The sequence below is a fragment of the Tursiops truncatus genome, chromosome 15 (genome assembly GCF_011762595.2).
Source record: "Tursiops truncatus isolate mTurTru1 chromosome 15, mTurTru1.mat.Y, whole genome shotgun sequence".
Taxonomy (NCBI): domain Eukaryota; kingdom Metazoa; phylum Chordata; class Mammalia; order Artiodactyla; family Delphinidae; genus Tursiops; species Tursiops truncatus.
Window position 1 is genome coordinate 27,473,944 of NC_047048.1, and position 24,749 is coordinate 27,498,692.

Consider the following 24,749-nt stretch of genomic DNA (forward strand, 5'->3'; position numbering starts at 1 on the left):
AGCGTGAGGACCCGCTAGAGGCAGATGCCAGAGCAGTGAGAAGGGACAGCTCACGGCCTGACAGTGAGGAGGACAGAGAAGATCTATAAAAGCTCATCTGTCCCAGCTTACCCTTCCCCCTCCCCACATCCTCAAGTCCATGCTCTAGTAGGTCTGTGTCTTTATTCCCGTCTTACCCCTAGGTTCTTCATGACATTTTTTTTTTTTAGATTCCATATATATGTGTTAGCATACGGTATCTGTTTTTCTCTTTCTGACTTACTTCACTCTGTATGACAGACTCTAGGTCCATCCACCTCACTACAAATAACTCAATTTCGTTTCTTTTTATGGCTGAGTAATATTCCATTGTATATATGTGCCACAACTTCTTTATCCATTCATCTGTTGATGGACACTTAGGTTGCTTCCATGTCCTGGCTGTGGGATAGGGGTTGTGGGATAGGGAGGGTGGGAGGGAGGGAGACGCAAGAGGGAAGAGATATGGGAACATATGTATATGTATAACTGATTCACTTTGTTATAAAGCAGAAACTAACACACCATTGTAAAGCAATTATACTCCAATAAAGATGTTAAAAAAAAAAAAAGAAAAAAGCTCATCTGCCTATAGGGCCCCTGAGCGTTAGGAGAAACGGTTCTGCTTGCTTCCTGGAGTGAGGCTGTAATACAGGCCAGCACAGCAACTGATGTTCTTAGTAATATACCTAAGTCTCTAAATTACAGCACATTTGGATTAGCTGTTACAAGGGGGAGGATGGAAGAAAAGGGGCAGTTTTTAAAGGGTGGGGAAGGGGGCATAATCGTCACTAGCTGATATGCTGCCCAGCAGCACACTGCCCTCTGGTCAGCAGAGCGTTATGCTCTAGGGGTGCCCCCTACGTGGGCTGCACGGGCCCTTCTGTTGCGGCAGAGCCAGTTACTGTGGGCATGCTGGTAGGCAAGGCTGGCCCTTGGCCCAGGTGTCTGCCAGGCCATGCCTTGTGTGGAAGCTGCCAGTCTGCTAGTGGGCAGGGCTGAGCCCTGGCATGACTAGCTGCACAGCCCAGGGAGTCCTGGGGCTGGTGCCAGCCTGCTGGTGGAAGTGGCTGGGTGTGGGGTCCACGGTGTCCTTGGACTAATGCTGGAGCACTGATGGGTGGGTAAGCCCCCATAGGCTATAGAGGGAGGATTCCAAAATGGCTGTAGCCAGCACCAGTGTCCTTATGGTAGAACGAGCTCCCCCCAAACGGCTGCCACCCGTGTCTATGTCCCCAGAGGGAGTCCCATTTGCCTCCTGCCTCTCTGGGAGGCTCTCCAAGATCAGCAGGTAGGTCTGACTCCTTTCAAATTGGTCTGGGCTGGGACTCAAAGCACATGAGATTTTGTGTGCACTCTTTGAGTGGAGTTCCTGTTTCCTACAACCTTTTAGCTCTCCTGTATGCAAGCCCCACTGGCCTTTAAAGCCAGCCATCCTGGGGGCTGATTTTCTCGGTGTAAGACCCCCAGGCTGAGGAACCTGATGTGGAGCTAAGACTCCTCGCTCCTTGGGGAGAATCTCTGCAATTGTGATTATCCTCCCACTTGTGGTTTGCCTACTCGAGGGTGGAAGGTCTGGACTATAGCACAACTCCACCCTTCCTACCCATCTCGTTGTGGTTCCGTCTTTATATCTTTAGTCGTAGAGGATCTTTTTCTTTGAGTCTTCTGGTTGCTGTGTAAATAGTTGTAATTTTGGTGTACCTGTGGGAGGAGGTGAGCTCGGTCTTCCTACTCCACCGTGTTGGCCACACATAGCGGAGTTTTCATTTATGTATGCCAATGAATTCCTTTTTCTGATCAAACCAATTTGAACTGATTTTGTTATTTGCAATGAAATGATACCTGGCTGATGTAAGAGGTGACACCTGAATAGAATCTTTTTTAAAAAAAATAAATTTATTTATTTTGTTTATTTATCTTTGGCTGCGTTGGGTCTTCATTGCTGCGTGCAGGCTTTCTCTAGTTGCGGTGAGCGGGGGCTACTCTTCATTGCGGTGCGCAGGCTTCTCATTGCGGTGGCTTCTCTTGTTGCGGAGCATGGGCTCTAGGCACGTGGGCTTCAGTAGTTGTGGCGCACGGGCTTGGTTGCTCCGTGGCATGTGGGATCTTCCCAGACCAGGGCTCGAACCCGTGTCCCCTGCATTGCCAGATGGATTATTAACCACTGCACCACAAGGGAAGTCCCTAAATTTTTTCTTGAAGTATAGTTGATTAAAAGAATTTTTTTTTTTTTTTTTGGCTGTGCTATACGGCTTGCAGGATCTTAGTTCCCCGACCAGGGACCGAACCCGGGGCCCTGGCAGTGAGAGTGCTGAGCCCTAACCATTGGACCACTAGGGAATTCCCTAAAAGAATCTTGAAAGAGTAGAATTTTGACTAGAAAAAAATGAGTTGAAATGTATTCCAACAACGATATTAACAGTATCAATGACAGCAAAAATGTATCAAGCACAGCAAAAATGTATCAAGCGCTTAGTATGCTCCAGAAACTGCCTAGAGGATCATTTACTCCTCACAAAACCCATATGAGGTAAGCTGGGACGAAGTGAGAGAGTGGCATAGACATATACACTACCAAATGTAAAACATATAGCTAGTGGGAAGCTGCCGCATAGCACAGGGAGATCAGCTCGGTGCTTTGTGACCACCTAGAGGGGTGGGATAGGGAGGGTGAGAGGGAGACGCAAGAGGGAGGAGATATGGGGATATATGTATATGTATAGCTGATTCAGTTTGTTATAAAGCAGAAACTAACACACCACTGTAAAGCCATTATACTCCAATAAAGATGTTAAAGAAAACCCCAAAAAACCATATGAGGTTGGTGCTGTGATTATCTCTATGTATTTATTTATATTATTTTATTTTATTTTATTTGGCCACAGCAATGGCTTGCGGGATCTTAGATCCACAACCAGGGATTGAATCCGGGCCACATCCATGGTGAAATTGCCGAGTCCTAACCACTGGACCGCCAGGAAACTCCTTTTAGATGAAGAATCAGAAGCTCAGAAAGATTAAGTGACATGCCGAAGGTCACACAGCTGAGAAGTGGACTGAACAGGTCAGCCTGCTGCTCAGGAATATGCCGTTCTTATGGTGCTTGTCTGCCCCCTCTTACCTTCCAGGCAGACAGCTGAAAATAAGAGTGTATGGGCTGAAAGAGCACGGTTGGGGAGAGTGGAAACACTGAGCTGCACAGTGATCAGGGGAGGATGTGGCAGGCAATGAGGCTCAGAGTTTGCTGGTCCCAGTGGCGGACAAAGTGTACTTGCGGCCATAACTACCAGGAAGTGGCACCCATGCAGCTCTGACGTTACTCACCATCACTGCCCAGGTTCAAAACAGGGTTATCTTGCCAAGATAGTCATCATCCATTTATTTCTCATGCAACAGCCATCTGTGTCTATAAGCCCCCTGCTTGATGGGCAAGACAGTCAAAGTAACTGCCCTCACAAACCTTACATTTGAACTGGGAGAGACAACATGAAACCAATTGTTACATCTGTAAACATATGATAACCAGCTGTGCAAAGGGCTACGATGGTCATGAGCCGAGTGCTACAGAAAGAATGAGGAAGACCTAGTTTAGCTCTGAAGAACGTGTGCAAGTGTGTAGGGTCAGGTCTCTCCGTGGACGTATGAGTTAAGCAGAGGCCTTGATATTCAAATGAGCAGATACACTGTCAATAGAAGGAACCGAAAAGGCAAAGAGGGGAATGGATTTTCATGTTTAAGGAACATGTTTAAGGAAGACAGTGACTGCAAAGTTAGTGGGTGAGAGGCAGGCTGGATCTCGCAGGGCCTAGAGGCCAACATGAGGACTTTTGATCCTCACTTACTCATTCCTTCCTTGAACATTTCCTGAGAATTTCCTGCTGGACCAGGCCATGGGCAGTGAGTAGGGATACAGTGATTAATAATGATGATAATAATAATGGCCAATATTCATTGAGTACTTACCATTTGCTATTAGAACTATTGTTTTAAGCACTTTTTCATTCTAGTACACTTATTTTTTTTTTAATTTATTGGAGTAGAGTTGCTTTACAATGTTGTGTTAGTTTCTGCTGTACAGCAAAGTGAATCAGTTATACATATACATATATCCACTCTTCTTTAGATTTCCTTCCCATTTAGGTCACCACAGAGCATTGAATAGAGTTCCCTGTGCTATACAGTAGGCTCTCATTAGCTGTCTTTTATATATATTAGTGTATATATGTCAATCCCAATCTCCCAATACATCTCACCCGCCCCCCACCTTGGGGTGAAAACATAAGTCGGTGTTCTACATCTGTGACTCTATTTCTGCTATGCAAGTAAGTTCATCTGTACCATTTTTGTTTTAAGCACTTTGATGCACCAACTCATTTAAGCCTCCCAGCAACTCTATGACCAAGATACTACCATTGTTTTTGTTTGACAGATAGGGAAATTGAGGCATGGAGAAACTAAGTAATTTTCAAGATCATACAACAAGCAAGTGGTAGCAGTCTGACTCCAGAACTCCTAGGCACTTATATTCTTAACCGCTATGATTTACTGCCTCTTATCTAAGATTAGAGGACAGTTCTCCTGGTCATGTTAGCCACCCAAACAATGCTTCAGATGCAGGCAGCTAGTTGGCATGTCGTAAGAACTCCCTGAGGAGTTAGAAACAGAAGCTTCTCCTGGAGATTCAGACTCAGTAGGTCCACCCTGGATTTTGTATTTTTAGCAAGTTTGACAAACGCTGGCTTAGTAGTTTAGTTCAATGGCTTTTTGCTGGACAGATTCCAGTTTGGGGGGGGTGGCTGCTTCACTACTTTCCTGGATGTGTGTCACCTTGTGCACACAATCTCACCCCTCTGGGCATCAGTTTCCCCTTCTGATAAATGAAGCTAATGGTAGTACCGTCTTCTAAGGCTGTGAAGTGGATTAAGTGAGCTGGTGCAAAGTGCTCAGAGCAATGCCTGATGCTTAGGGAGCAATGATGACAGTACCGTGGCACCAAGCAGGGGCTCCTGTGCCCGTGGCACAGAAAGCCACACTCTGACATCAGGTGTTTGCAGCAAAGTCAGGGTTTATTTGCAGGGCGCCAACCAAGGAACTCATACCCAGAAGACCTGAAGTAGCCAATGGTTTTCAGGCAAGGGATTTTAAAGACAGTGTTAGGGGAGAGGGTCGTAGGATGTGTGATCAGCTCGTGGACTTTCTTCTGATTGGTTGGTGAGGAGGTAACGGGGTGATGTTTCTGGAATTTCAACCTTCTGGTTCCAACCAGTTTGGAGTCGAGGCTTGTGGTCAGCTTGTAGTTACCACCCTCCACCTGGGTGGGGGGTCTTGCAATCCATCAGATTGTTATCTATATCCTTCCAGAAGGAACTAGGAGTTCTGTGACTCTATTGTCTTAATCATCAACTGCTTGAGCCTGCTCTTTGGAACTCAGGAAAGGCATAGGAGTCTAAAGCCTTTTTTTCTACAAACAAGAAACAGGGGAGGGCTTCCCTGGTGGCACAGTGGTTAAGAATCCGCCTGCCAATGCAGGGGACACAGGTTCAAGGCCTGGTCCAGGAAGATCCCACATGCCGCGGAGCAACTAAGCTAGTGTGCCACAACTACTGAGTAAGCCTGAGCTCTAGAGCTCGCGAGCCACAACTACTGAAGCCCGCACGCCTAGAGCCCGTGCTCCGCAACAAGAGAAGCCACTGCAATGAGAAGCCCAACGCAGACAAATAAATGAAGAAAAAATAAAATTTAAAAAAATGTTTAAAAAAAAAAAAAGCAACAGGGGACACAGTGGGGCTTTTGTACCCGGTAAGGCCCTACAGTGTCTTGCTTGGTTTCCATCTCCCCTTTTCTTTGACAGTCCTCAATCCTGAGGGGAACAGGGGCCAGACAAGAAAGAGAATAAAATTTGGCATAGTGAGATTAATCATAATTCAGTAAGGGAGCTCAGTTTTAGGGGGACTTGGTTTGAAATGGAATGATGGTGATGATGACTAGGAAACTGAATATGCCTCAGAACTGTGACAGAGATCACACCTGGTGGCTCGGAGGACTGTCCTGTCGAGTGCTCCAAGGACAGGGCCGGGTCCTTTGTACCGTAAGGTACGATTCCCAGATAAAATACAGGTCCCCACTTAAATTAGTTCAGATAAACCACAAAAAATTTAGACAAGCATCTCCCAAATTGCATAGGACATACTTATCATTTATTGCTTATCTGAAATTCCAATTTAACTAGGCGTCCTGTATTCTTATTTGTTAAACCTGCAGACCCCACTTTTAGGGAACGGCTGGCCCCCCCACAAACCTTGAGTCCAAAGGCGCTCACTCTGCTCACGCAGGCGCCAGGCAAGTTGGCTCCCTCGCCAGGAGCCCCAGTCGATCCCAGAGGGGCCCCTCACGCTTCCGCCCCGTTCAGGCAGCACTAGTGGCGCCCCGAGCGACCGAGCCCCGCGCGCCCGCCGGCCCCGCCCCGCCCCGAGCAGAGGGCGCAGCCCCCAGCCGGGCAGGCCCCAAACGGCAGTTGGGCGGTTAGGAGTCGCGCCGCTCCTCCTACGCAGTGGACTCCTTCGAGGCGGAAAGCTTGCCATGTCGGCTGCGGAAGCGGGAGGTGTTTTCCTCAGAGCTCGGGGCAGGACCCTGGACGCGTTTTCCTCAGGTACTGCCTGCCCTTCGCCTGGGAAGGTGATGGTTTCAGGGCTGCGGAACCTTCGGCGGGAACGTTCGGTCGGGATGTGCGCCTCCAGCCGGACCCCAGCGGGGGCTGCACCCGGGGGCTGGGGACCGCAATAGAGGCCGCACCGCCCGCACTTGGGGCTTCCAGGGGCGCTTTTGAAAGAAGAGTGTCTGGGCAAGGGGTACGGTCGTGGAGCCTCGCTGGCCTTGACCAAGGTTCCCTGAGAAAAGATAGAGTGAGGCAGCAAAGCATAGTTAATAGCGTGGGCTCTGCAGTTGGACTTGGTTTCCAAGCCCTGCCTTGGACACGTTGCTCAGCGAGTATTGGTCTCAGTTTCCTCATCTGTAAAAGGGGAATAATCGCAGCGAGGTAGTGTGTGGCACAGGATAAGCGCTGGGTGCACGTGAGATGCGGTTATTTTTATTATGGTCATTCACCACGATATAGTTTATACTCCATAATCATGGTTACCTTCTATAATATGAGTCATCCGCCAAAATGTTAGCAGTGCCCATCAGAACTGGAGAGGGGAGGCAGAAGAGCCGTGTGGGGTTAAATGCTTGGATTTTGGATTTAGATAATCTGCCTCGCTGTGAAAATGGGTTTGTTAATACTTACCGCATAGGGGAGGGTTAGCAGATTAAAAGGATTTCTGTATCCAAGTGCCTGATAGGCTAGGTGCTAAGTGAATGTTAGCCCTAGAGCTATAAAAGGGACCATTGCTGCCCGTTTTATTGGTCCTCCCTGCGTCTTTTGCTGCGTGGTCAAATTCCAGTTTTTGTCACCCCGGGGCAGTCACCCCAGACACGCTGCGTGATTTGACTTGTACTCCCCTTTCTTGCTTCATGCTCACCATTCTTCCCCTTGCCCAGTTCTCCTGCTTCACTGGTTTTCTTAACTTCAATTTTAAAGGTCCAAGTCCTTTATTTCCGTAGGGCTTTTGTGCTTGCTCTTTGCTCGCCTAGCTAATAGCACTTTCTCAACCTTCACACTTTATTTAAAGTTCAGTCACTTTCTCAGATTTTCCCTGGCTACCCTTACTAAAGTGGGTTTCTCCTGTAACTCCTGTCCGAAAGCCTTATTCTTTTCTTTCTTTGCAGCTGTTCGTGGGGGGTGGCAAGGTTCTGGAAGACCATGTAAGGCCAGAAATCTAGCTGAGGTGGATTTTAGAAAATACAGTCTGTTGTGGTGACCATTCTCTAAATATTTTAATACGCCTTTTTTCAACCTGTTTTCAAACCCAAGCTTGTGCGCCCCGTGCACAGTGAGGCCAAACAAACAAAATATCAGAGTTTGGAGCAGAGAAAGGTTTATTGCAGGGCCAAGCTAGGAGAACAGGTAACTCGTACTCAAAAGACCCGAGCTCTCCCTGTAGTTTTCAGGGAAGAGGTTTTTGTTTTTGCCGCGCTACGTGGCCCGTGGGATCTTAGTTCCCGGACCGGGGATTGAACCCGGGCCCTGACAGTGAAAGCACAGGGTCCTAACCACTGGACTGCCAGGGAAATCCCCAATGGAGAAGCAGGGAAGAGTTTTAAAAGGCAACATTTGGGGTGACAGCTGCAGGGTGAATGACTTTCTTCTGATTGGTTGCTGGTGAGGTAACAGGATGGTGGTCCAGGAATCTCAAGCATCAGCCTTCTGGTTCTGACCAGTCTGGGGTCTCAGCAGGTACTTACCATCCCTCACCTGGGTGGGGGCCTGCAGAACTTGAAGACTGTATCAGATTGTTAGGCACATCTCTTGAGGGAACTGTAAGACTAAAGAATTACGACTCTTTTTTAAAAAAAAAAATCTTTATTGGAGTATAATTGCTTTACAGTGGTGTGTTAGTTTCTGCTTTATAACAAAGTGAGTCAGCTATACATATACATATATCCCCATATCTCCTCCCTCTTGCGTCTCCCTCCCACCCTCCCTATCCCACCCCTCTATGTGGTCACAAAGCACCGAGCTGACCTCCCTGTGCTATGCGGCTGCTTCCCACTAGCTATCTATTTTACATTTGGTAGTGTGTATATGTTAATGCCACTCTCTCACTTCTTCCCAGCTTACCCTTCCCCTCCCCACGTCCTCACGTCCATTCTCTACTTCTGCGTCTTTATTCCTGTCCTGCCCCTAGGTTCTTCAGAACCAATTTTTTTTTTAAGAGTCCATATATATATGTGTTAGCATATGGTATTTGTTTTTCTCTTTCTGACTTACTTCACCCTGTATGACAATCTCTCGGTCTATCCACCTCACTACAAATAACTCAATTTCGTTTCTTTTTATGGCTGAGTAATATTCCATTGTATATATGTGCCACATCTTCTTTATCCATTCATCTGTCGATGGACACTTAGGTTGCTTCCATGTCCTGGCTATTGTAAATAGTGCTGCAATGAACATTGTGGTACATGACTCTTTTTGAGTGATGGTTTTCTCAGGGTATATGCCCAGGAGTGGGATTGCTGGGTCGTATGGTAGTTCTATTTTTAGTTTTTTAAGGAACCTCCATACTGTTTTCCATAGTGGCTGTATCAATTTACATTCCCACCAACAGTGCATGTGGGTTCCCTTTTCTCCACACCCTCTCCAGCATTTATCGTTTGTAGATTTTTTGGCGATGGCTGTTCTGACTGGTGTGAGGTGATACCTCACTGTAGTTTTGATTTGCATTTCTCTAATGCTTAGTGATGTTGAGCATCCTTTCATGTGTTTGTTGGCAATCTGTATATCTTCTTTGGAGAAATGTCTATTTATGTCTTCTGCCCATTTTTGGATTGGGTTGTTTGTTTTTTTGCTATTGAGCTGCATGAGCCGCTTGTAAATTTTGGAGATTAATCCTTTGTCAGTTGCTTCATTTGCAAATATTTTCTCCCATTCTGAGGGCTGTATTTTTGTCTTGTTTATGGTTTCCTTTGCTGTGCAAAGCTTTTAAGTTTCATTAGGTCCCATTTGTTTATTTTTGTTTTAATTTCCATTTCTCTAGGAGGTAGATCAAAAAGGATCTTGCTGTGATTTATGTCATAAGAGTGTTCTGCCTATATTTTCCTCTAAGAGTTTGATAGTGTCTGGCCTTACATTTAGGTCTTTAATCCATTTTGAGTTTATTTTGTGTGGTGTTAGAGAGTGTTCTAACTTCATTCTTTTACATGTATCTGTCCAGTTAGGAACTGAGACTCTGTTATAGCTGAACTATTGTTTGTTGACTGCTTTTCCTTTGTTTCTGCATTTCCTCACTTCCCTAATTAGTAACCCCTTGAATCTGCCCTTTGGAACTCAGGGAAGGTTTAGGATACTAAAGCCTTTTTCTGCAAACAAGAAATGGGAGACGTGGAAGGGCTTTTGTGCCCTGGCGGGCGCCACAGGATCCCACTCAGTTTCAAACCAATGTGAGGTTTTGGGGATTTATCCATATTGGTCTAAGTAGCTCTAGTCTGCTCATTTTCCTGCTGGGCAGTAGCCGTTGTATCAGCATATATTGATACATTCTATTGCTGGATATGCTGAGGATCTTCTTGCCTCTCCATATCCACTCTCTCCCTGCTCCGCCATGCCCCAGGAGGTTGACATCTTTGGGCTTCATCCAGGGGCTCCTTGCCCTCTGGCCTGCTGTTGGGTTCAGCTGGTGGGAAGTCCTGACTGGAGATTAGAGGGTGGGGAAAACAATTGTCAGCGTGTTTATTCCCCTGGTTTAGTCCCTGTGGGGTTGCCTCAACCTGACTGTATTCCTTACCTGAAATTCACTGCTGCTTTTAAGGTAGGCTTTCTGCTGGAACTCTTTTCAGATGTAGTTCTGCTTTTCTGTGTTGGACTACTGAACTGTCCTTTGGTGTTTTTCGATACTCAACTCATCCCAAGTAATTAAACGCTCCTTTAGTTATCCTGATTTGAGTATGCCAGCTATTTCCTGCTGGGATCCTGATATGATGGACGTTCAGTTATTTCTGTTTTCCACTCTTGGTAACGGTGCTCTTATGAACATTCTGGTACAAGCCTTCTTGTGGACACAGGGAGACATTTCTCCAGGGCATGTACCCAGAGGAGCGAAATTCTGAGTTGTAGGGTATGATCTTTTCCAGCTTTGCTAGATCTTGTCAAATCTCCTTCCAGAATGTTTGCACCAACTTATGCTCCCACTAGCAGGCCATGAGAGATCCTTGTGACTCTGCACTGTCTCTTTTCAGTTCAGGAAGTATTTACTGTGTTCCTGTTGCACTCTCTAGTATCTTGTGATGAGTAAAAAAAAGTCAAGGGAAGGCAAGGGCTCATAATCTAAGCACAGAGCTGTGGCACAAAAAATAATTCTTGGCAACTGGTGGGCTCTGTAGGCCACTGCAGTGGGAATCGGGATTTTTTTTTAAGCTTTTTTTTTCTTAATTAATTAATTTTATTTTATTTATTTTTGGCTGTGTTGGGTCTTCGTTGCTGTGCGTGGGCTTTCTCCAGTTGCGGTGAGCAGGGGCTACTCTTTGTTGCCGTGCGCGGGCTTCTCATTGCGGTGGCTTCTTTTGTTGCAGAGCACGGGCTCTAGGCGCGCGGGCTTCAGTAGTTGTGGCTCACGGGCTCTAGAGCGCAGGTTCAGTAGCTGTGGCGCACGGGCTTAGTTGCTCCGCGGCATGTGGGATCTTCCTGGACCAGGGCTCGAACCCGTGTGCCCTGCATCGGCAGGTGGATTCTTAACCACTGCACCACCAGGGAAGCCTGGGAATCGGGATTTTAAGCATTGGTCCTGGGTGATGGTGAGACTGTTAATTGAAATCAGGGAGTAAGGAGTAGGGCCAGGTTTGATGGGATTAATTTGGGAAGTGGTGGCTTTGAGTTGCGGTCAGGAAATCTGAGGCAACTTGCAGGGTGCGGCGCACAGCTGGGGATGGAGGTGTGGGTGCCACCCACAGAGAGGCAAGTAGATGATATCGCTGTAGGAGTCGGCGGCGTTCCTGAGGGGCAAGGTGTGGAGTAGTGGACGGGGGGTGTGTGTGTAACCTTAGGATGTGCCATCGTTTAGGGGGTCAGAAGAAGGAAAAGACACACTGAAGGCCTCAGAGCAGGAAACAACCAGAAATTTTGGAAGATAAATCCAGGAGCCAGCCTTGGTACCAAAGTTGGGGAGGAGGGCTTAAGGCGGGGTGGTCCGCAGGCTCAGATGCTGCAGACATCTAGGTGAGTGTTAGCTGAGCAGAGGATGGCAGGTTTGTTATGTCGCCTTCAGGACAGTTTCAGTGCAGTTTGTAGGAGGAAGCCTGGTGCATGGCTTTTGAGGAATGGTGGAGATTGAGGATGTGCAGTCAGCGAAGGCAGGATTCTGTTTGGAGCCGTTTGGTGATCCAGGGTAGACAATAGGGTCGTAGCAGTTTGAAGGAGGAGCAATGCTGAAGGAGGGCTGAAGGGTTTGCGGTAGTACTAATGGTGATAAGAACAGCAGGAGCATCTAACGTTTATCAGGTGTTTACGGCGTGCTAGGCACTATCCTCTGTGCTGTGTGTGGATTATCTCATGTAATCTTCAAAGTAGTGCTGTTGAGCTAGCTATTAGGGTTACCCTCTTTTTACAGTGGGAGAAAATCAATCTCAGGAAGGCTAGGCAACTTGCCCAAGGTCACATGATTGGTCTGAGATGGATCTGGGGTTGAAAAATGCAAAAGGCAGGATAATTGTTGGAGAGCAATATCTGAGGAGATGGGAAAAGCTGGCATTGAGGGCTCAGAAGAGGGGTTGGCCCTGGGAACAAATTTCTTCTTCGACCATCTCTCCCTCCTTCTATCTAACTGTTTTTCTGTCTATCCATCTGTCTACCAGACGGTCCATCCATCCTATGTCCATCTTTTCATCTGTCTGTCCATCCATTGCCCACTCATCAAATGTACTAAGCACCTCCCTTGTCCCAGGCATTGTGCTGGATCCCAGAGTGCAGTGATGAGTGAAAACCAGATGTGGTTCCTCACCTCTGGCACGTAGCTACTTGGAGAGCCTACCATTAACCTGCCAATCACACAAAGCATCATAAATCCCAGCTGTGGCAAGTGTCAGGGAAGTGAGGAATGTCACTTGTCAGGAAGTGAGGGGCATCTTAATAAGGCCCTGCAGGGAGGGCTCCCCTGGGGAAGGGGTGTGTCATCTGATTGCTGAAGGATAAGTAGGAGGTACCTGGGCTCTGAAGGGAGGGGGAGGACCGTTGTAGACCACAGGTGGAGCAAGTGTGAAAGTCTGACATGGTGGGACAGGAAAGGGAAGGGTGAGAGGAGAAAGAAGCCCCTGAGTCTGGAGCTGGGTGGTGCAGGATGAGACTGGAGCATGGGGAAGGGGTCATTGGGGAGGTTTTGTCTTTAAGCTGCATGTGTGAGGACACAAGGACACATGATCTGATTTCCATTTTGGAAAGAATGGTCTGGCTGCAGCAGTAACAACAGAAGAGTCTCTGCTTGCGAGGAACTTGGGGTGCAATCTGATTGGAAGCTGGAGCTCAGCCACTCGTCTTGAAGCAGCATTTCCAAGGCACACATTGTTCACTTTGAATTTGTTGACTTCCAGCAGCTGGAGGGGCGTGTGGTGGTGGTGGGGAGCTTCTGGTGGAGGTGATGGGGGCGCTGCGGTGTGAAGCTTCCTAGCCCACTGGAGCTGCCCCAGGGCTGCCGTGGGACCAGGCAGGAGAGGTGCTCACCTGGAAAAGAGTGGGGTGTGGAGGGGGTGGAGAGAGACTGAGAAGATAAATTGAGATAGGAGGAGGGAAAATGACCCTGGACTTCTAGAAGTGGGGCCTGCGCTTGGTCTCCTCTGTGGGTTGAGCAGCCCCAGTGGGCATGCCCAGTATGCGTCATACAGCTCAGGGCTTCTAGAGGCCCGGCCTTGGAGGGTCAGGCTCAGAACCCTTCACTAGAAGTTGAGCACCTAGTCTACCCCTGAGCTGCCTCTACTGCTGTCACTGACTTACCTGGGTCCTAGTTCCCTATTAGTGTTGCTGGTGACTTTGAGCGATCCTCTTGGAGGGTCCATTGCCAGTTCAGGCTCTGTGGGCAGGTGGTAAGCTGGTAGAGCTGCCCCAAGGGCAGGCTTGGAAGAGAAAGGAAAGGAACTGGCTTTTTCTCTCTTGCCAAAATACACATTGCCTCTCAAAGAGGTTTTGGTGAACTCAAGCAACTGTGCCTCAAATCACAACCCTGATCACCCTCACACTCCCTCCTGGAAGCCCCCTCCAGAATTAAACAGTTTGTTTCTCAAGTGAAGCTTGTCACGTAAATGAAAGAGTGCTGTCTTACCCAGCTCAGGCTGCTCTAACAGAACACCATAGGCTGGATGGCTTAAAGACAACAGAAATATATTGTTCACACTCTGAAGGCTGGAAGTCCAAGGTCAAGGAACCTGCAGATTCAGTGTCTGGTGCGAACCCTCTTCCTGGTGCACATAGATGGCTGTCTTTTTTTTTTCTTTTTCTTTTTTTTAAGACTATTTTTTAGAGCAGTTTTAGGTTCATAGCAAAATTGAGCGGAAGGTGCAGAGAGTTCTCGTACATCCCCTGTCCACACACGTGCACAGCCTGCCCATCATCAGCATCCCCCGCCAGAGTGGTATGTTTGTTACAACTGAACATACAGTGACACAACATAATCACCCAAAGTCCACACTTTACCTTACAGTGCACTCTTAGAGTTGTACATTTTATGTACAATGTACATGTACTGTATAATAACATGTGACCATCATTGTAGTAGATGGCTGTCTTCCTGCTGTGTCCCCCCATGGAGGAAAGCGGGAGTGAGTGATCTAGGGTCTCTTTCATAAGGGCAGTAATTCCAGTACTAAGCCCGCAGGATTTAATCACCTCCAAAGTCCCCATCTGCAAATATCATCACATTTGGGGTTAGATTTCAATGTAAGAATTTTGGGGGGACACAAACAGTCCATGGCAAGCACTTTAAGACCATTTCCCCCGATAGTTTTTGAGTAACAGTATTCCCACGCACTTCCTCCGGGAGTGTTGTATGTGAAGCCTGGCTTCAGTCATCCATTTCCTGTTAACACAACCTGCTAGGCTCTGTCAACAGATGTTTATAGAAAGTAAGTTGTACGTGTCTCACCTGAGAAGGCTCACAATCCTCAGGCATGTTCAAATATTCATTTTAATTAGGCAAATTAATAATTATATTTCCTTGACGTATCCTAATTAAGACTACTTTCTCCTAACAAATAATTGTCTTTCTGAAAAGTTTACAACATCAGTTTTGAAGAAATTCTCAAAGGGAGAAATATCAAGATAAAATATGTTTTCAAAATTACCTATCTTTAATTGTTTTCAGGTCCTAATCAGTTTTTCCAGTTTATTTTACCACTGGAATATTTTCCCCCTTAGAGAACAGGGATCTTCAGTGGTTTACCTAAAATGATGATTTCCTTGGACATTTTAAACCTCCACAGCTGTTTCAGAGGAGCCAACTCTATTCACTGATTCTGAATGTTTCTTGGTCCCTTCTGGAAACCGTCTCGCAGAGAATAAGTGAAATCTCTAAAGAATAATGTACTTCATCCCTTCCAGGTCTCACCTAAGAACCTCTCCAGAAACAGTAGGCCTGGAAATGTTTGTTCAAGTCTGAAGAGGGTTGAAAATATTGTGGCGTAAAAAATTCAAACTTATCAATGAAGGAAATGAAATGAATGCTTTTAATTAATTTTTTAAATTAATTAATTTATTTTTGGCTGCGTTGGGTCTTCGTTGCTGCGCACGGGCTTTCTCTAGTTGCAGCGAGTGGCGGCTACTCTTCGTTGCGGTGCGCGGGCTTCTCATTGTGGTGGCTTCTCTTGTTGCGGAGCATGGGCCCTAGGCGCATGGGCTTCAGTAGTTGTGGCTTGCGGGCTCTAGAGCGCAGGCTCAGTAGTTGTGGCACATGGGCTTAGTTGCTCCGCGGTATGTGGATTCACTAATTTCAAGTTTCACTGGTTTTTAATAAATTTACAGAGTGGTACAACATCAGAATTTTAGAAGCTCTCAGTCTCCCCCAAAAAGGATACTTTGTGTCCATTTTCAGTCTCTTTATGTTTCCAATCCCAGCACAGTCAGCTACTAATTTACCTCCCTGCTTTGCCTTTTCTGGACGTTTCATATAAATGGAATCATATAATCTGTGGTTTTTTGTGACTGGCTTCTTTCCCTTAACATAATCTTTTTAAGATTCAGCCATGTTGCAGTGTGTATCAGCACTTTGTTCCTTGTTACTGAACAGTATTCCAGTGTATGGATTACCACATTTTGTTATCCGTTTACCTGTTGGTGAACATTTCGATATTTTTTGGACATTGATGGACATTCCCCCATTTGGACACTGGCTATCATGAATAAAGCTGTTATGAACATCCACATTATAGGTCTTTTTTTTTGCGGTACACGGGCCTCTCACTGTTGTGGCCTCTCCCGTTGCGGAGCACAGGCTCCGGATGCACAGGCTCAGCGGCCATGGCTCAAGGGCCCAGCCGCTCCGCGGCATGTGGAATCTCCCCGGACCGGGGCACGAACCCGTGTCCCCTGCATCGGCAGGCAGACTCTCAACCACTGCGCCACCAGGGAAGCCCTAGAGGTCTTTTTGTATGGACATATGTTTCATTTCTCTTGGGTAGACACCTAGGATTGGAGTTGCTGGGTCGTATAAGTAACTGTGTTTAACATTTTAAGGAACCACCAAACTTTTCCAAAGCAGCTGCACCATTTACATTCCCAGCAGCAGTGCATACAGGTTCAAATTTCCCCATATGCTCATTCACACTTGATATTGTCTGTCTTTTTGATTATAACCAAGCAAATGCGTGTGAAGTGGAATCTCACTGTGGTTTTTTTTTTTAATAAATTTATTTAATTTATTTTATTTTTGGCTGCGTTGGGTCTTTATTGCTACGCGCAGGCTTTCTCTAGTTGTGGCGAGCGGGGGCTACTCTTCGTTGTGGTGCGTGGGCTTCTCACTGCAGTGTCTTCTCTTGTTGCAGAGCATGGGCTCTAGGTGCACGGGCTCAGTAGTTGTGGCTCGCGGGCTCTAGGGCGCAGGCTCAGTAGTTGTGGTGCACGGGCTTAGTTGCTCCGCGGCATGTGGGGTCTTCCCAGACCAAGGGATCAAACCCCTGTCCCCTGCATTGGCAGGCAGATTCTTAACCACTGCACCACCAGGGAAGTCCTCATTGTGGTTTTGATTTGCATTTTCCTAATGCCTAATGATGTTGAACACCTTTTCATGTGCTTGTTGGCTATTTGTAGTCTTTGAAGAAATGTCTGTTCAGATCCTTTGCCTGAGTTATTTATGTTTTTATTATTGAGTTGTAAGAGTTCTTTATGTGTTCTGGGTACAAGTCCCTTGTCAAATATATGATTTGAAAATATTTTCTCCCATTCTGTGGCTTGTCTTTTCACTTTCTTGATGATATCATTTGTAGGACCCAAGTTTTTAATTCTGATGAAGTCCCAGTTATCAACTTTTTCTTTTATTACTTGTACTTTCGATGCCATATCTAAGAAATCTTTACCTAAACCCAAATTGTGAATATTTACTCCTGTGTTTTCTTTTAAGAGTATTATAGTTGGAGCTGTTACATTTAGGTCTGGGTCCATATTGAATAAATTTTTACGTATGATGTGGAGTAAGCGTCTTATTAGAAGTTTTCCTTTTTTTTTTTTAACTACAGTAGAAGCCTGGTAGTTTGTCAATGAATAGAAAAAATTAGCTAAAGAGGGGAATCATTAAAAAAATTACACATTTTTGACATTTCATTTTAATGTAAACTATAAATGTAAATTCAGTTACTGATCTTTTGAGGTCAGGCCAAGGTCATGTCTTGGAGCATGGGTTTACAGATGGGCCTGCCCGGGAGGCTTTCTTGCATAAACAACACCCATAGCAAATCTTTTCCAGTTTGGGTTTTTTTCCAGTGGAGCAGTCAGTTAAAAATCACCTAGAGAGCAGTCTGAGCGAAGGATTCTTCTAGCTTTACACTTTCTCATCAGATCTTTCACACTTGCCTCCCCGACACCTAATTCAATAGTATTTTATTTTTACCAGCTTGCTGTTATTGAGTCTTCCCAAAGCATCCGTCGTTGCTTTATTAGAAACAACCCTTTTTACATTTGTATTTCTCTGGCTTACATGTTTGATTAAATTAGGCGATTTAAAACTAAGTGCTGGCATGAACAGACTCGGGGGCACCTCCTGACAGACACTCCATGAGGGGCGGGGCAGAGGTGCGTGGAGCACGGAAGGCCATCAGCTTGCCCTGGGCCGTGGTCAGAGCCTTCGTGGAGGCATGGAGAGTGTTGATGACTCCTTCACATTGGTCTAGTGGACGTCTGTTAAGAGAGTATCTTCTTCACAGAGGGGACTAACTGACAACTTTTTATATTTGTGCAGTGTGTGAGTTTTAACTTTGTCAAACCCTCCAACGAGCAAGGGGCAGTAACACGGGGCCAGGGCACCTGGAGACTCCAGAAGCCCCAGAACTGCTGCCAGCCACTCTCAGGACCAAGAGAATGTGGAGTCAGACACCCAGGAAATATTTGTTGAGCGAAAGAACGTCCAGACTCCCCCACGTAGCCTTGTTTAAAGGAAAAGAAGAAAATTCTTTGTCAAGCTAATGGCGCAGGTCCTCATTTGTAAGAAGGAGGCCGAGTGTTGGCTAGATCTGTCTTAAGGAGCAGCCAGGATGACAAGTGCATTGATTTCATCTATGTGGGGATGCTTTGGTGATTTCAGGCCCCAAACTAGTAAGTGGGAGGATCCAGAGGAGGACGCAGCTCTTCAGGCTTCCTGCCCTCTGGCCCCGCCCCCAGAATACAGTGGAGCAGGACGGAGCACCTCATCTTCCCCCAAGTCTGCCCCTTCCCAGTCTCCCCTAGCTCTGTCCGACCAGCAGCCTGGGAGTCGCTCCTGACCTCTGCTTCACCCTGCTCTCCGTGTCCCGGCCGCCCACAGTCCCATCCACGCACCCCCAGGGCACACCTGGGCTTCATCTACTTCGCTGCTTCCCGGCTCCCACCACCGTGAGCCCGGCCACCCCACCTACCCTGCCTCTCAGCCGGACAGTCCCAGCAGCCTCTGAGTCCCTCTTGTCCCTCCAGTCTCTTCCCTGGACAGCATCCAGAGTCATGTCTTTGAAACAAAAACTGGGTCTGTCAGCCCTTGCCGTGGCTTTTCTCTGTCCCCCTCCTCTTCTCTCTCTTCCTCATTCTTCAGGCCTGTGCTGCTTCTCCTATTCTAAGTTAGGTTCTCTGCCATTCGCCTTCACCCGTTCTTTTCCTTTATGATACTTGTTACAACTTAGAGTTGTGTCTTTACTCCTCTGACTTTGTTGTCCTTTCCTGCCCGTAGGTGATAAATTCCTTGGGGGTGGAGCAGGAAGCCCAGGCCTAGGACGGTGTCTGGCAGTAGTGGACCTTCAGTGGCCTTTCATTATGTGAATAAATGAATGAAAATGAGTACAATGCCCACAGGATCATGTGTGTGTATCCACCTAACCCACAGCTTACACACATCATGTTTTCTCTGGACAAAACCAACAGAAACCAAGGTATTGAGCCAATCAACAGGACCCTTGCAAACCACGCACCACTGGGCAGTTGGTGCCGTACCCAGAGGCACCCGCTGGGGCCGGTGCTTGTTCGCAGGCGGGTCCTTCCTCTCCTTGCCCCCTCTCGGAGCTGCATCTGCCCCAAGTAAGAGTGGCCTTCTCCTCCCATCCAGGGCCTCCGTTTGCTCAGCCTGTGCCTGCAGGGCTGCCTCTGTCCAGAGCGAGCACCTTCTTCCAGTTCTCCCCGAAGCACCACCCCCTGGGCCAGCAGCCACAGGCTCTCTTGGCAGTGAAACACGGGGAATGGCGCAAAAGTCATAGCAAACCTCCACCCAAAACATGCAGACCCTCAATGGAGTTCTGCTTTTGAAAAGTGAGAGAGGTATGGAAAATGTCTTTTTCCCCGCTTAGACGTTGTCCAGAACAGCGTTGGCCAAAGCCAGGAATGCTGAAAGCCGCCTGGCCAAGTAGTCCTGGCGCATCTGCCTTCTTACTTCTCTGAAGGGTTGCAGATAAAGATGCTGGCAGGCCCCTCATCCCCAAACGGCAAGTGTGGCAGCCAAGCTATGACTCAGAAGCTTTTGCGTATCTCAAAATGCTACCTTTTGGATGCATGTGGGCTGAGAAGAGGTTGGGTAAATTCACTTTGGTACTTAGGGAACGTAATTTGGAGACTGAGTATTTTGCTGTCGCACTGAATTATTTTGGGGGCGGAGGGGCCCTGAAGGACACTACTTTTTTAAACAGCTTCACATACCGCGCAATTCACCCTTTCAAAGTGAACGATTCGGTGGCTTTTAGTCTATTCACAGAGCTGTACCACCATTACCACAAATTTTGGAACACGTTCACCACCCCAAAAAGAAACCCCACACCCCTCAGTTGTCACCCCCGACCCACCCCCATCCCCCCCAGCCCTAGGCAACCACTAGTGAAAGACACTGTTAACTGCTGCATTAAGTTCTGGCAGTCTTACCTTTGGGACATTTGGATTGTTAAACCAGAAAGAGTCCCAAAGCGGTGAAGATTGTTTTGCTACTGTTGTGTGTTTTTGTTTTTTAACCAGTGAAATAAGATTAGTCCCCAGAGAAGATGAGGGGCATTGCTGAAGACATTTAGATTGTGATTCACTGTGCAGATTGCTGCTGTGAGAAACTGCAAAAATTGCATTTCGTTGGCGTTTGCTCTTTAGCTAGAAAGCTTCTGGGCAGCTGTAAAGCAACCCATCTTTGCCATTTTATAACCAAAGCAATATCCACAGTATATAAAGAAAAAGATGTTAAGACCAAAGCATACACACATACACATACACACACACACACACACACACACACACATACATACATATACACATATATACCATCAGATATTTTCTGAGCCCCACTATGTGCTATGGGAAACAAAGAAATGGGTAAGATTTTGAGAACGCTGTCTGCTAAGACAGGGTAGGAGTTACCGTGGATAACAGTCATGGTAATAGAAGCGCACACTTGACTGCTTAGTATGTGCTAAGTCCAAATGCTTCACATGTATTAACTCAGTTAATTCTTCACAACAACCCTTTTGAGGTAGGTGAGTTATTCTTACTTTACAGATAAGGAAACTGAGGCCCTGAGAGGTTAAGGAACTTGCATCACGTCACAGAGTTGGTAAAGGGTGGAAATGGGATTTGATCCTGGCACTCAAGCCTCAGAGTCTGGGCTGTCCTGGGACAAGGTTAGGGCTTTGGGAGATGGAGGCCCAAAGTGGTACAGGGGCTTGAAGCCCTTCCCCAAGCCCACATGTCTGGGTATGATCTGTTTTATCCCCAGTATTCATATTTACCCCTGGTCTCAGGGTCTGGTCCTTGCTGTGCCCTCTGTCTGGGGTGCATCTCCCCAGCCCCCCGCCTGGCTTTGTCTTGTCCTCAGATCTCATCTCCTGTGTTGCCTCACTCCTCCATCTACCACAGAGCTCTCCCACCCAACAGTTGCTCCGTCCGTGATCACCCTGATTACTTCTGCGGTACCAAGGAGCACAGTGTGTAATGAGCTTAGTTGTTGACCTGTTTGTTGTCTGTCTCACCACCATTCTGAAGGTCTTTTCTTTTAAATTAATTAATTTATTTTTATTTATTATTTGGCTGCATTGGGTCTTCGTTGCTGCGTGCGGGCTTTCTCTAGTTGCGGCGAGTGGGGGCTGCTCTTCGTTGCAGTGTGCGGGCTTCTCATTGCGGTGGCTTCTCTTGTTGCGGAGCACGGGCTCTAGGTGCGTGGGCTTCAGTAGCTGTGGCGCGTGGGCTCAGTAGTTGTGGCTCGTGGGCTCTAGAGCGCAGGCTCAGTAGTTGTGGCGCACGGGCTTAGTTGCTCCGCAGCACCAGGGATCGAACCCTTGTCCGCTGCATTGGCAGGCAGATTCTTAACCACTGCGCCACCAGGGAAGTCCTTGTAAGGTCTTAAGGAATGGGACCTGTGGCCTTGCCCACTAGTTGAATGTCTGGTGACTAATATGACACCCATCCTCAGAACAAACTTTTTGAATGAGGGGAAGAGTCAGAGCTGCATCCGCTTGCCGGGGAGGAGGAAGTGGCATGTGAGCTGGGCCCGGAAGGATAGACAGCACCTCAGCAGGAGGAGCTGGTACAATGGAGAGCACCCCCTGGAGGAAGGGGCGGGAAAGCATGGGGCGTGTTTGAGGAGCAGGGAAGGGTCCATGTGGTGGGATCCTGTGGTATGTCTTGTGCAGGGTTCTTCAGTCTCGCTGTTGACATGGGCTGGATTCTTTTGTGGGGCTGCCCTGTGTAATGTGGGATGTTTAGCACCATCCCGGCTTTTGTCCACTGGACGCCAGAAGCACCATCCCCCTCCCAGTGTGATATCCAGAAATGTCTCCAGACATCAGATGTGCCCTGGGGATCAAAATCATCCCCGGTTTAGAGCCACTGGTCTAGTGGGAACAGTAATCGGTACAGTTGGGAAAATTTCGGGCTGTGTTTTAGCACCAGGTGCCGGAATGAGCGAGGGTCCACTGACATCTTCATTTATCCCTTCACCAGATGTTTACTGAATGCCTCCCACCTGCCAGGGACCAAATGATAACATGCTGACAGAATACTGGAAAGGGAAAGCAAATGTGGGCCTTTCCTTATGGAGGTTAGAAGGTAGTGGCCCTTCAGCGAGGGAGTTTGATGACCAGGGTGAGCATTTTATAAAGAGTCACGATGGCAGTGATGGACTGAGATGGATCCGAGCAGGGAGTCCTGCATGGAGCTGTCTTGGTAGCTCCAGGTGGGGTTGGTGGACGCCTGACCCAAGACAGTGACGCTCTCAGTTAATGCTGAGTTAATTCTCTAACTTTACAGTCCAGTGGAGAAACGTGGCCTCTATAGTCCCAATTTATATATTATTTTGAGTCAGATTCGTTAACAGGAGTCAGAACATTGAATTCTTAAACATTCTTACAATGCAGTGACGTGTTGTAGCTCTCACACTTCTTAACCACTATCTTGTGATTTTAATTCTGTCTTCCGAAAGTCAAACTAGATTTAGAAAATGAGACTCTTATTTATAAAAAGTAAATGAAGAAAGCTGTTTGTCATTGTATTCCACCTTGAATTATTTGGGGTTGCCTATAAGGTGGCAGGCTTAGCACATCATGAAAATATAAATTATTAGAGTATTAGGTGTTGATTAGTGACATGGCTGACTCCCGTAGGCCTTTTCCTAGTTGGGCGATGGAAGTAGTGATTCATTCGCTTTTGTGGGGGGGTGCGTTCATTATAGTTAGTTATTGATTAACTGGTAAGAATGAAAGGATCAATGCGATTTCTAATTCTTGGTGTATATTAAAAAGTCAACTTTCATTAACAATTGAAAAATGTGCCCAAAAGGTATACTAAAAATGAGTGAGAGGAAATATATCGTCAGAGACAAATTCAAGAAAACATTTAGTTCGTGATATTAAAGGTGCAAACTGTAAAGAACAATTGCAATTTGAATGTCTGTTTTTCAGGCAAGATATTGGCACATAAACAGAATCTCATAGGAAGGCTTAATGGTAAAGAATCATGTGAATTTTAAAAGGTTTTTAAGATTCTTTTCTGTGTACAGTTGCTTTGTACTCAGTAATGCTTAAAGGAGACTCACAGGCCTTTCCTGATAATGATTTAATACCAAATCCAGTGTCCTTTTTATCCCTCGATTTTGAAAGATTGTTTCTATGACAGTCTCTATCCATTAGCTGAAAATTGGAAGTGGCCAAATCTTGTTACTCTGTATATGACGGATGAGTCAGATTTCCTTCTAAGGCCCATTTTTTCTTTAAAAAGTATTTTTCAATTAATCTTAAATTTTGATTCAGGCTATGGTAACATACTAAATTATGACAATTTATTTTGGTAGCTTGGGGCTTGTTTTCTTCCAGCTTGTCATTTGAGCAGACCTTGGCACTCCTAGCCGATGAGTCTTCTCTTTAATCTCACTTGTGTGATCACCTGCCCTGAAGTCAGGGCTCTGTGGTGTAATTGGCCTGGTTCTGCCCCTCACGCCTTGTTAGTCTTGATCAAGTTATTTACCCTTGACCTTGTGAGTCTCCTCTTCTGTACCTCTAAGCAAAATGGAAGGGTTACCGTGGATAAGGGCTTCTCATCCCAGATGTCTTCAGGGGCCAGGTGGTGAATGGGGCCAGGTGTGGACCGCAGTGAATTCCAGAGCATTCATGCCAGTAAAGGGGCAGTTACTGCTCAGTCCCAGCCAATCGTTGGCACACTCCATTTGGGCCTGGTGTGGCCAGATTTTCCATGAGAATCCAGAAAGCCAGTTGTATATATGAAACTCATGCATTTAAATTGTTGGCAACAAATTCAAAATTTTATAAACACGGCGTGTGCCAAACAGAATACACCTGCTAATCAGATCGCATCGAGAGACCTGAAGTTTGTAATGTCTTGAGGAGATCACCAGTTAGCATCCCACAGAAAATAGATGTCCTGGGCCCTTTGCTGTTGGCAGGGTCTGTGAGCACCTTGTCAGCATTATCTTTGTGTGCTGTCTCCGCACTCATCAAGATGTGCCATTTAAAGGAAACTTTTTGGAGACAAAAAATGTCTTTATGGAGGTGGGCAACTTGCAGGCAGCCTAGGGAACATTCCGTCTTCTTCATGGCTCTCTCCTCTCCAGGCCAGCCCGGCAGCACTGAGATGCTGAACAATAGAGGCTGCTGCTCATAAACTGTAACCTTGAACTTGAGCCATGCCTGAGATCCCTAGCCAGGCCTCAGTATTCCCTCCTTGGTTAAATGAGAGTGTTGGTTAAAGTAACCCTGAGAATCCCTCCGGCACAATTTCCAGTTCTTTAGGGGGAAAAGGTGGGCTTGTATAAGGTGAGCCTTCAGCCTTCATAGGATGGGCTGCAACAAATGAGCTCACTCAGCTCAGTACAGGAGGGTCACGTTAAACTTGTGGTTACCTGAGATTAGTTAATTATGTTAGTTAATATTATCATCTGTGGCAGACAGGACCTGCCTCCCTGCATGAGCCCCTGCTTTTGAGCGTGGGCTGGCCTAGCGAC

At 46.8% G+C, this 24,749-nt stretch overlaps 1 protein-coding gene across 5 annotated transcripts in view; it reads left to right on the forward strand.

The window, feature by feature from the left end:
- The first annotated feature begins 6,473 nt into the window (after positions 1–6,473).
- CPPED1 (calcineurin like phosphoesterase domain containing 1) overlaps positions 6,474–24,749 on the forward strand; it is a 114,080-nt gene continuing 95,804 nt past the window's right edge. For 2 of the 5 annotated variants that reach the window (XM_019928685.3, XM_033839852.2), the window contains exon 1: positions 6,474–6,670. In XM_019928685.3, coding sequence (XP_019784244.1) covers positions 6,601–6,670 — 70 coding nt within the window. In that variant the 5' untranslated portion in view covers positions 6,474–6,600. The remainder of the gene's footprint in view (positions 6,671–24,749) is intronic. The other 3 variants (XM_033839854.2, XM_033839853.2, XM_033839851.2) reach the window with 2 other exon arrangements.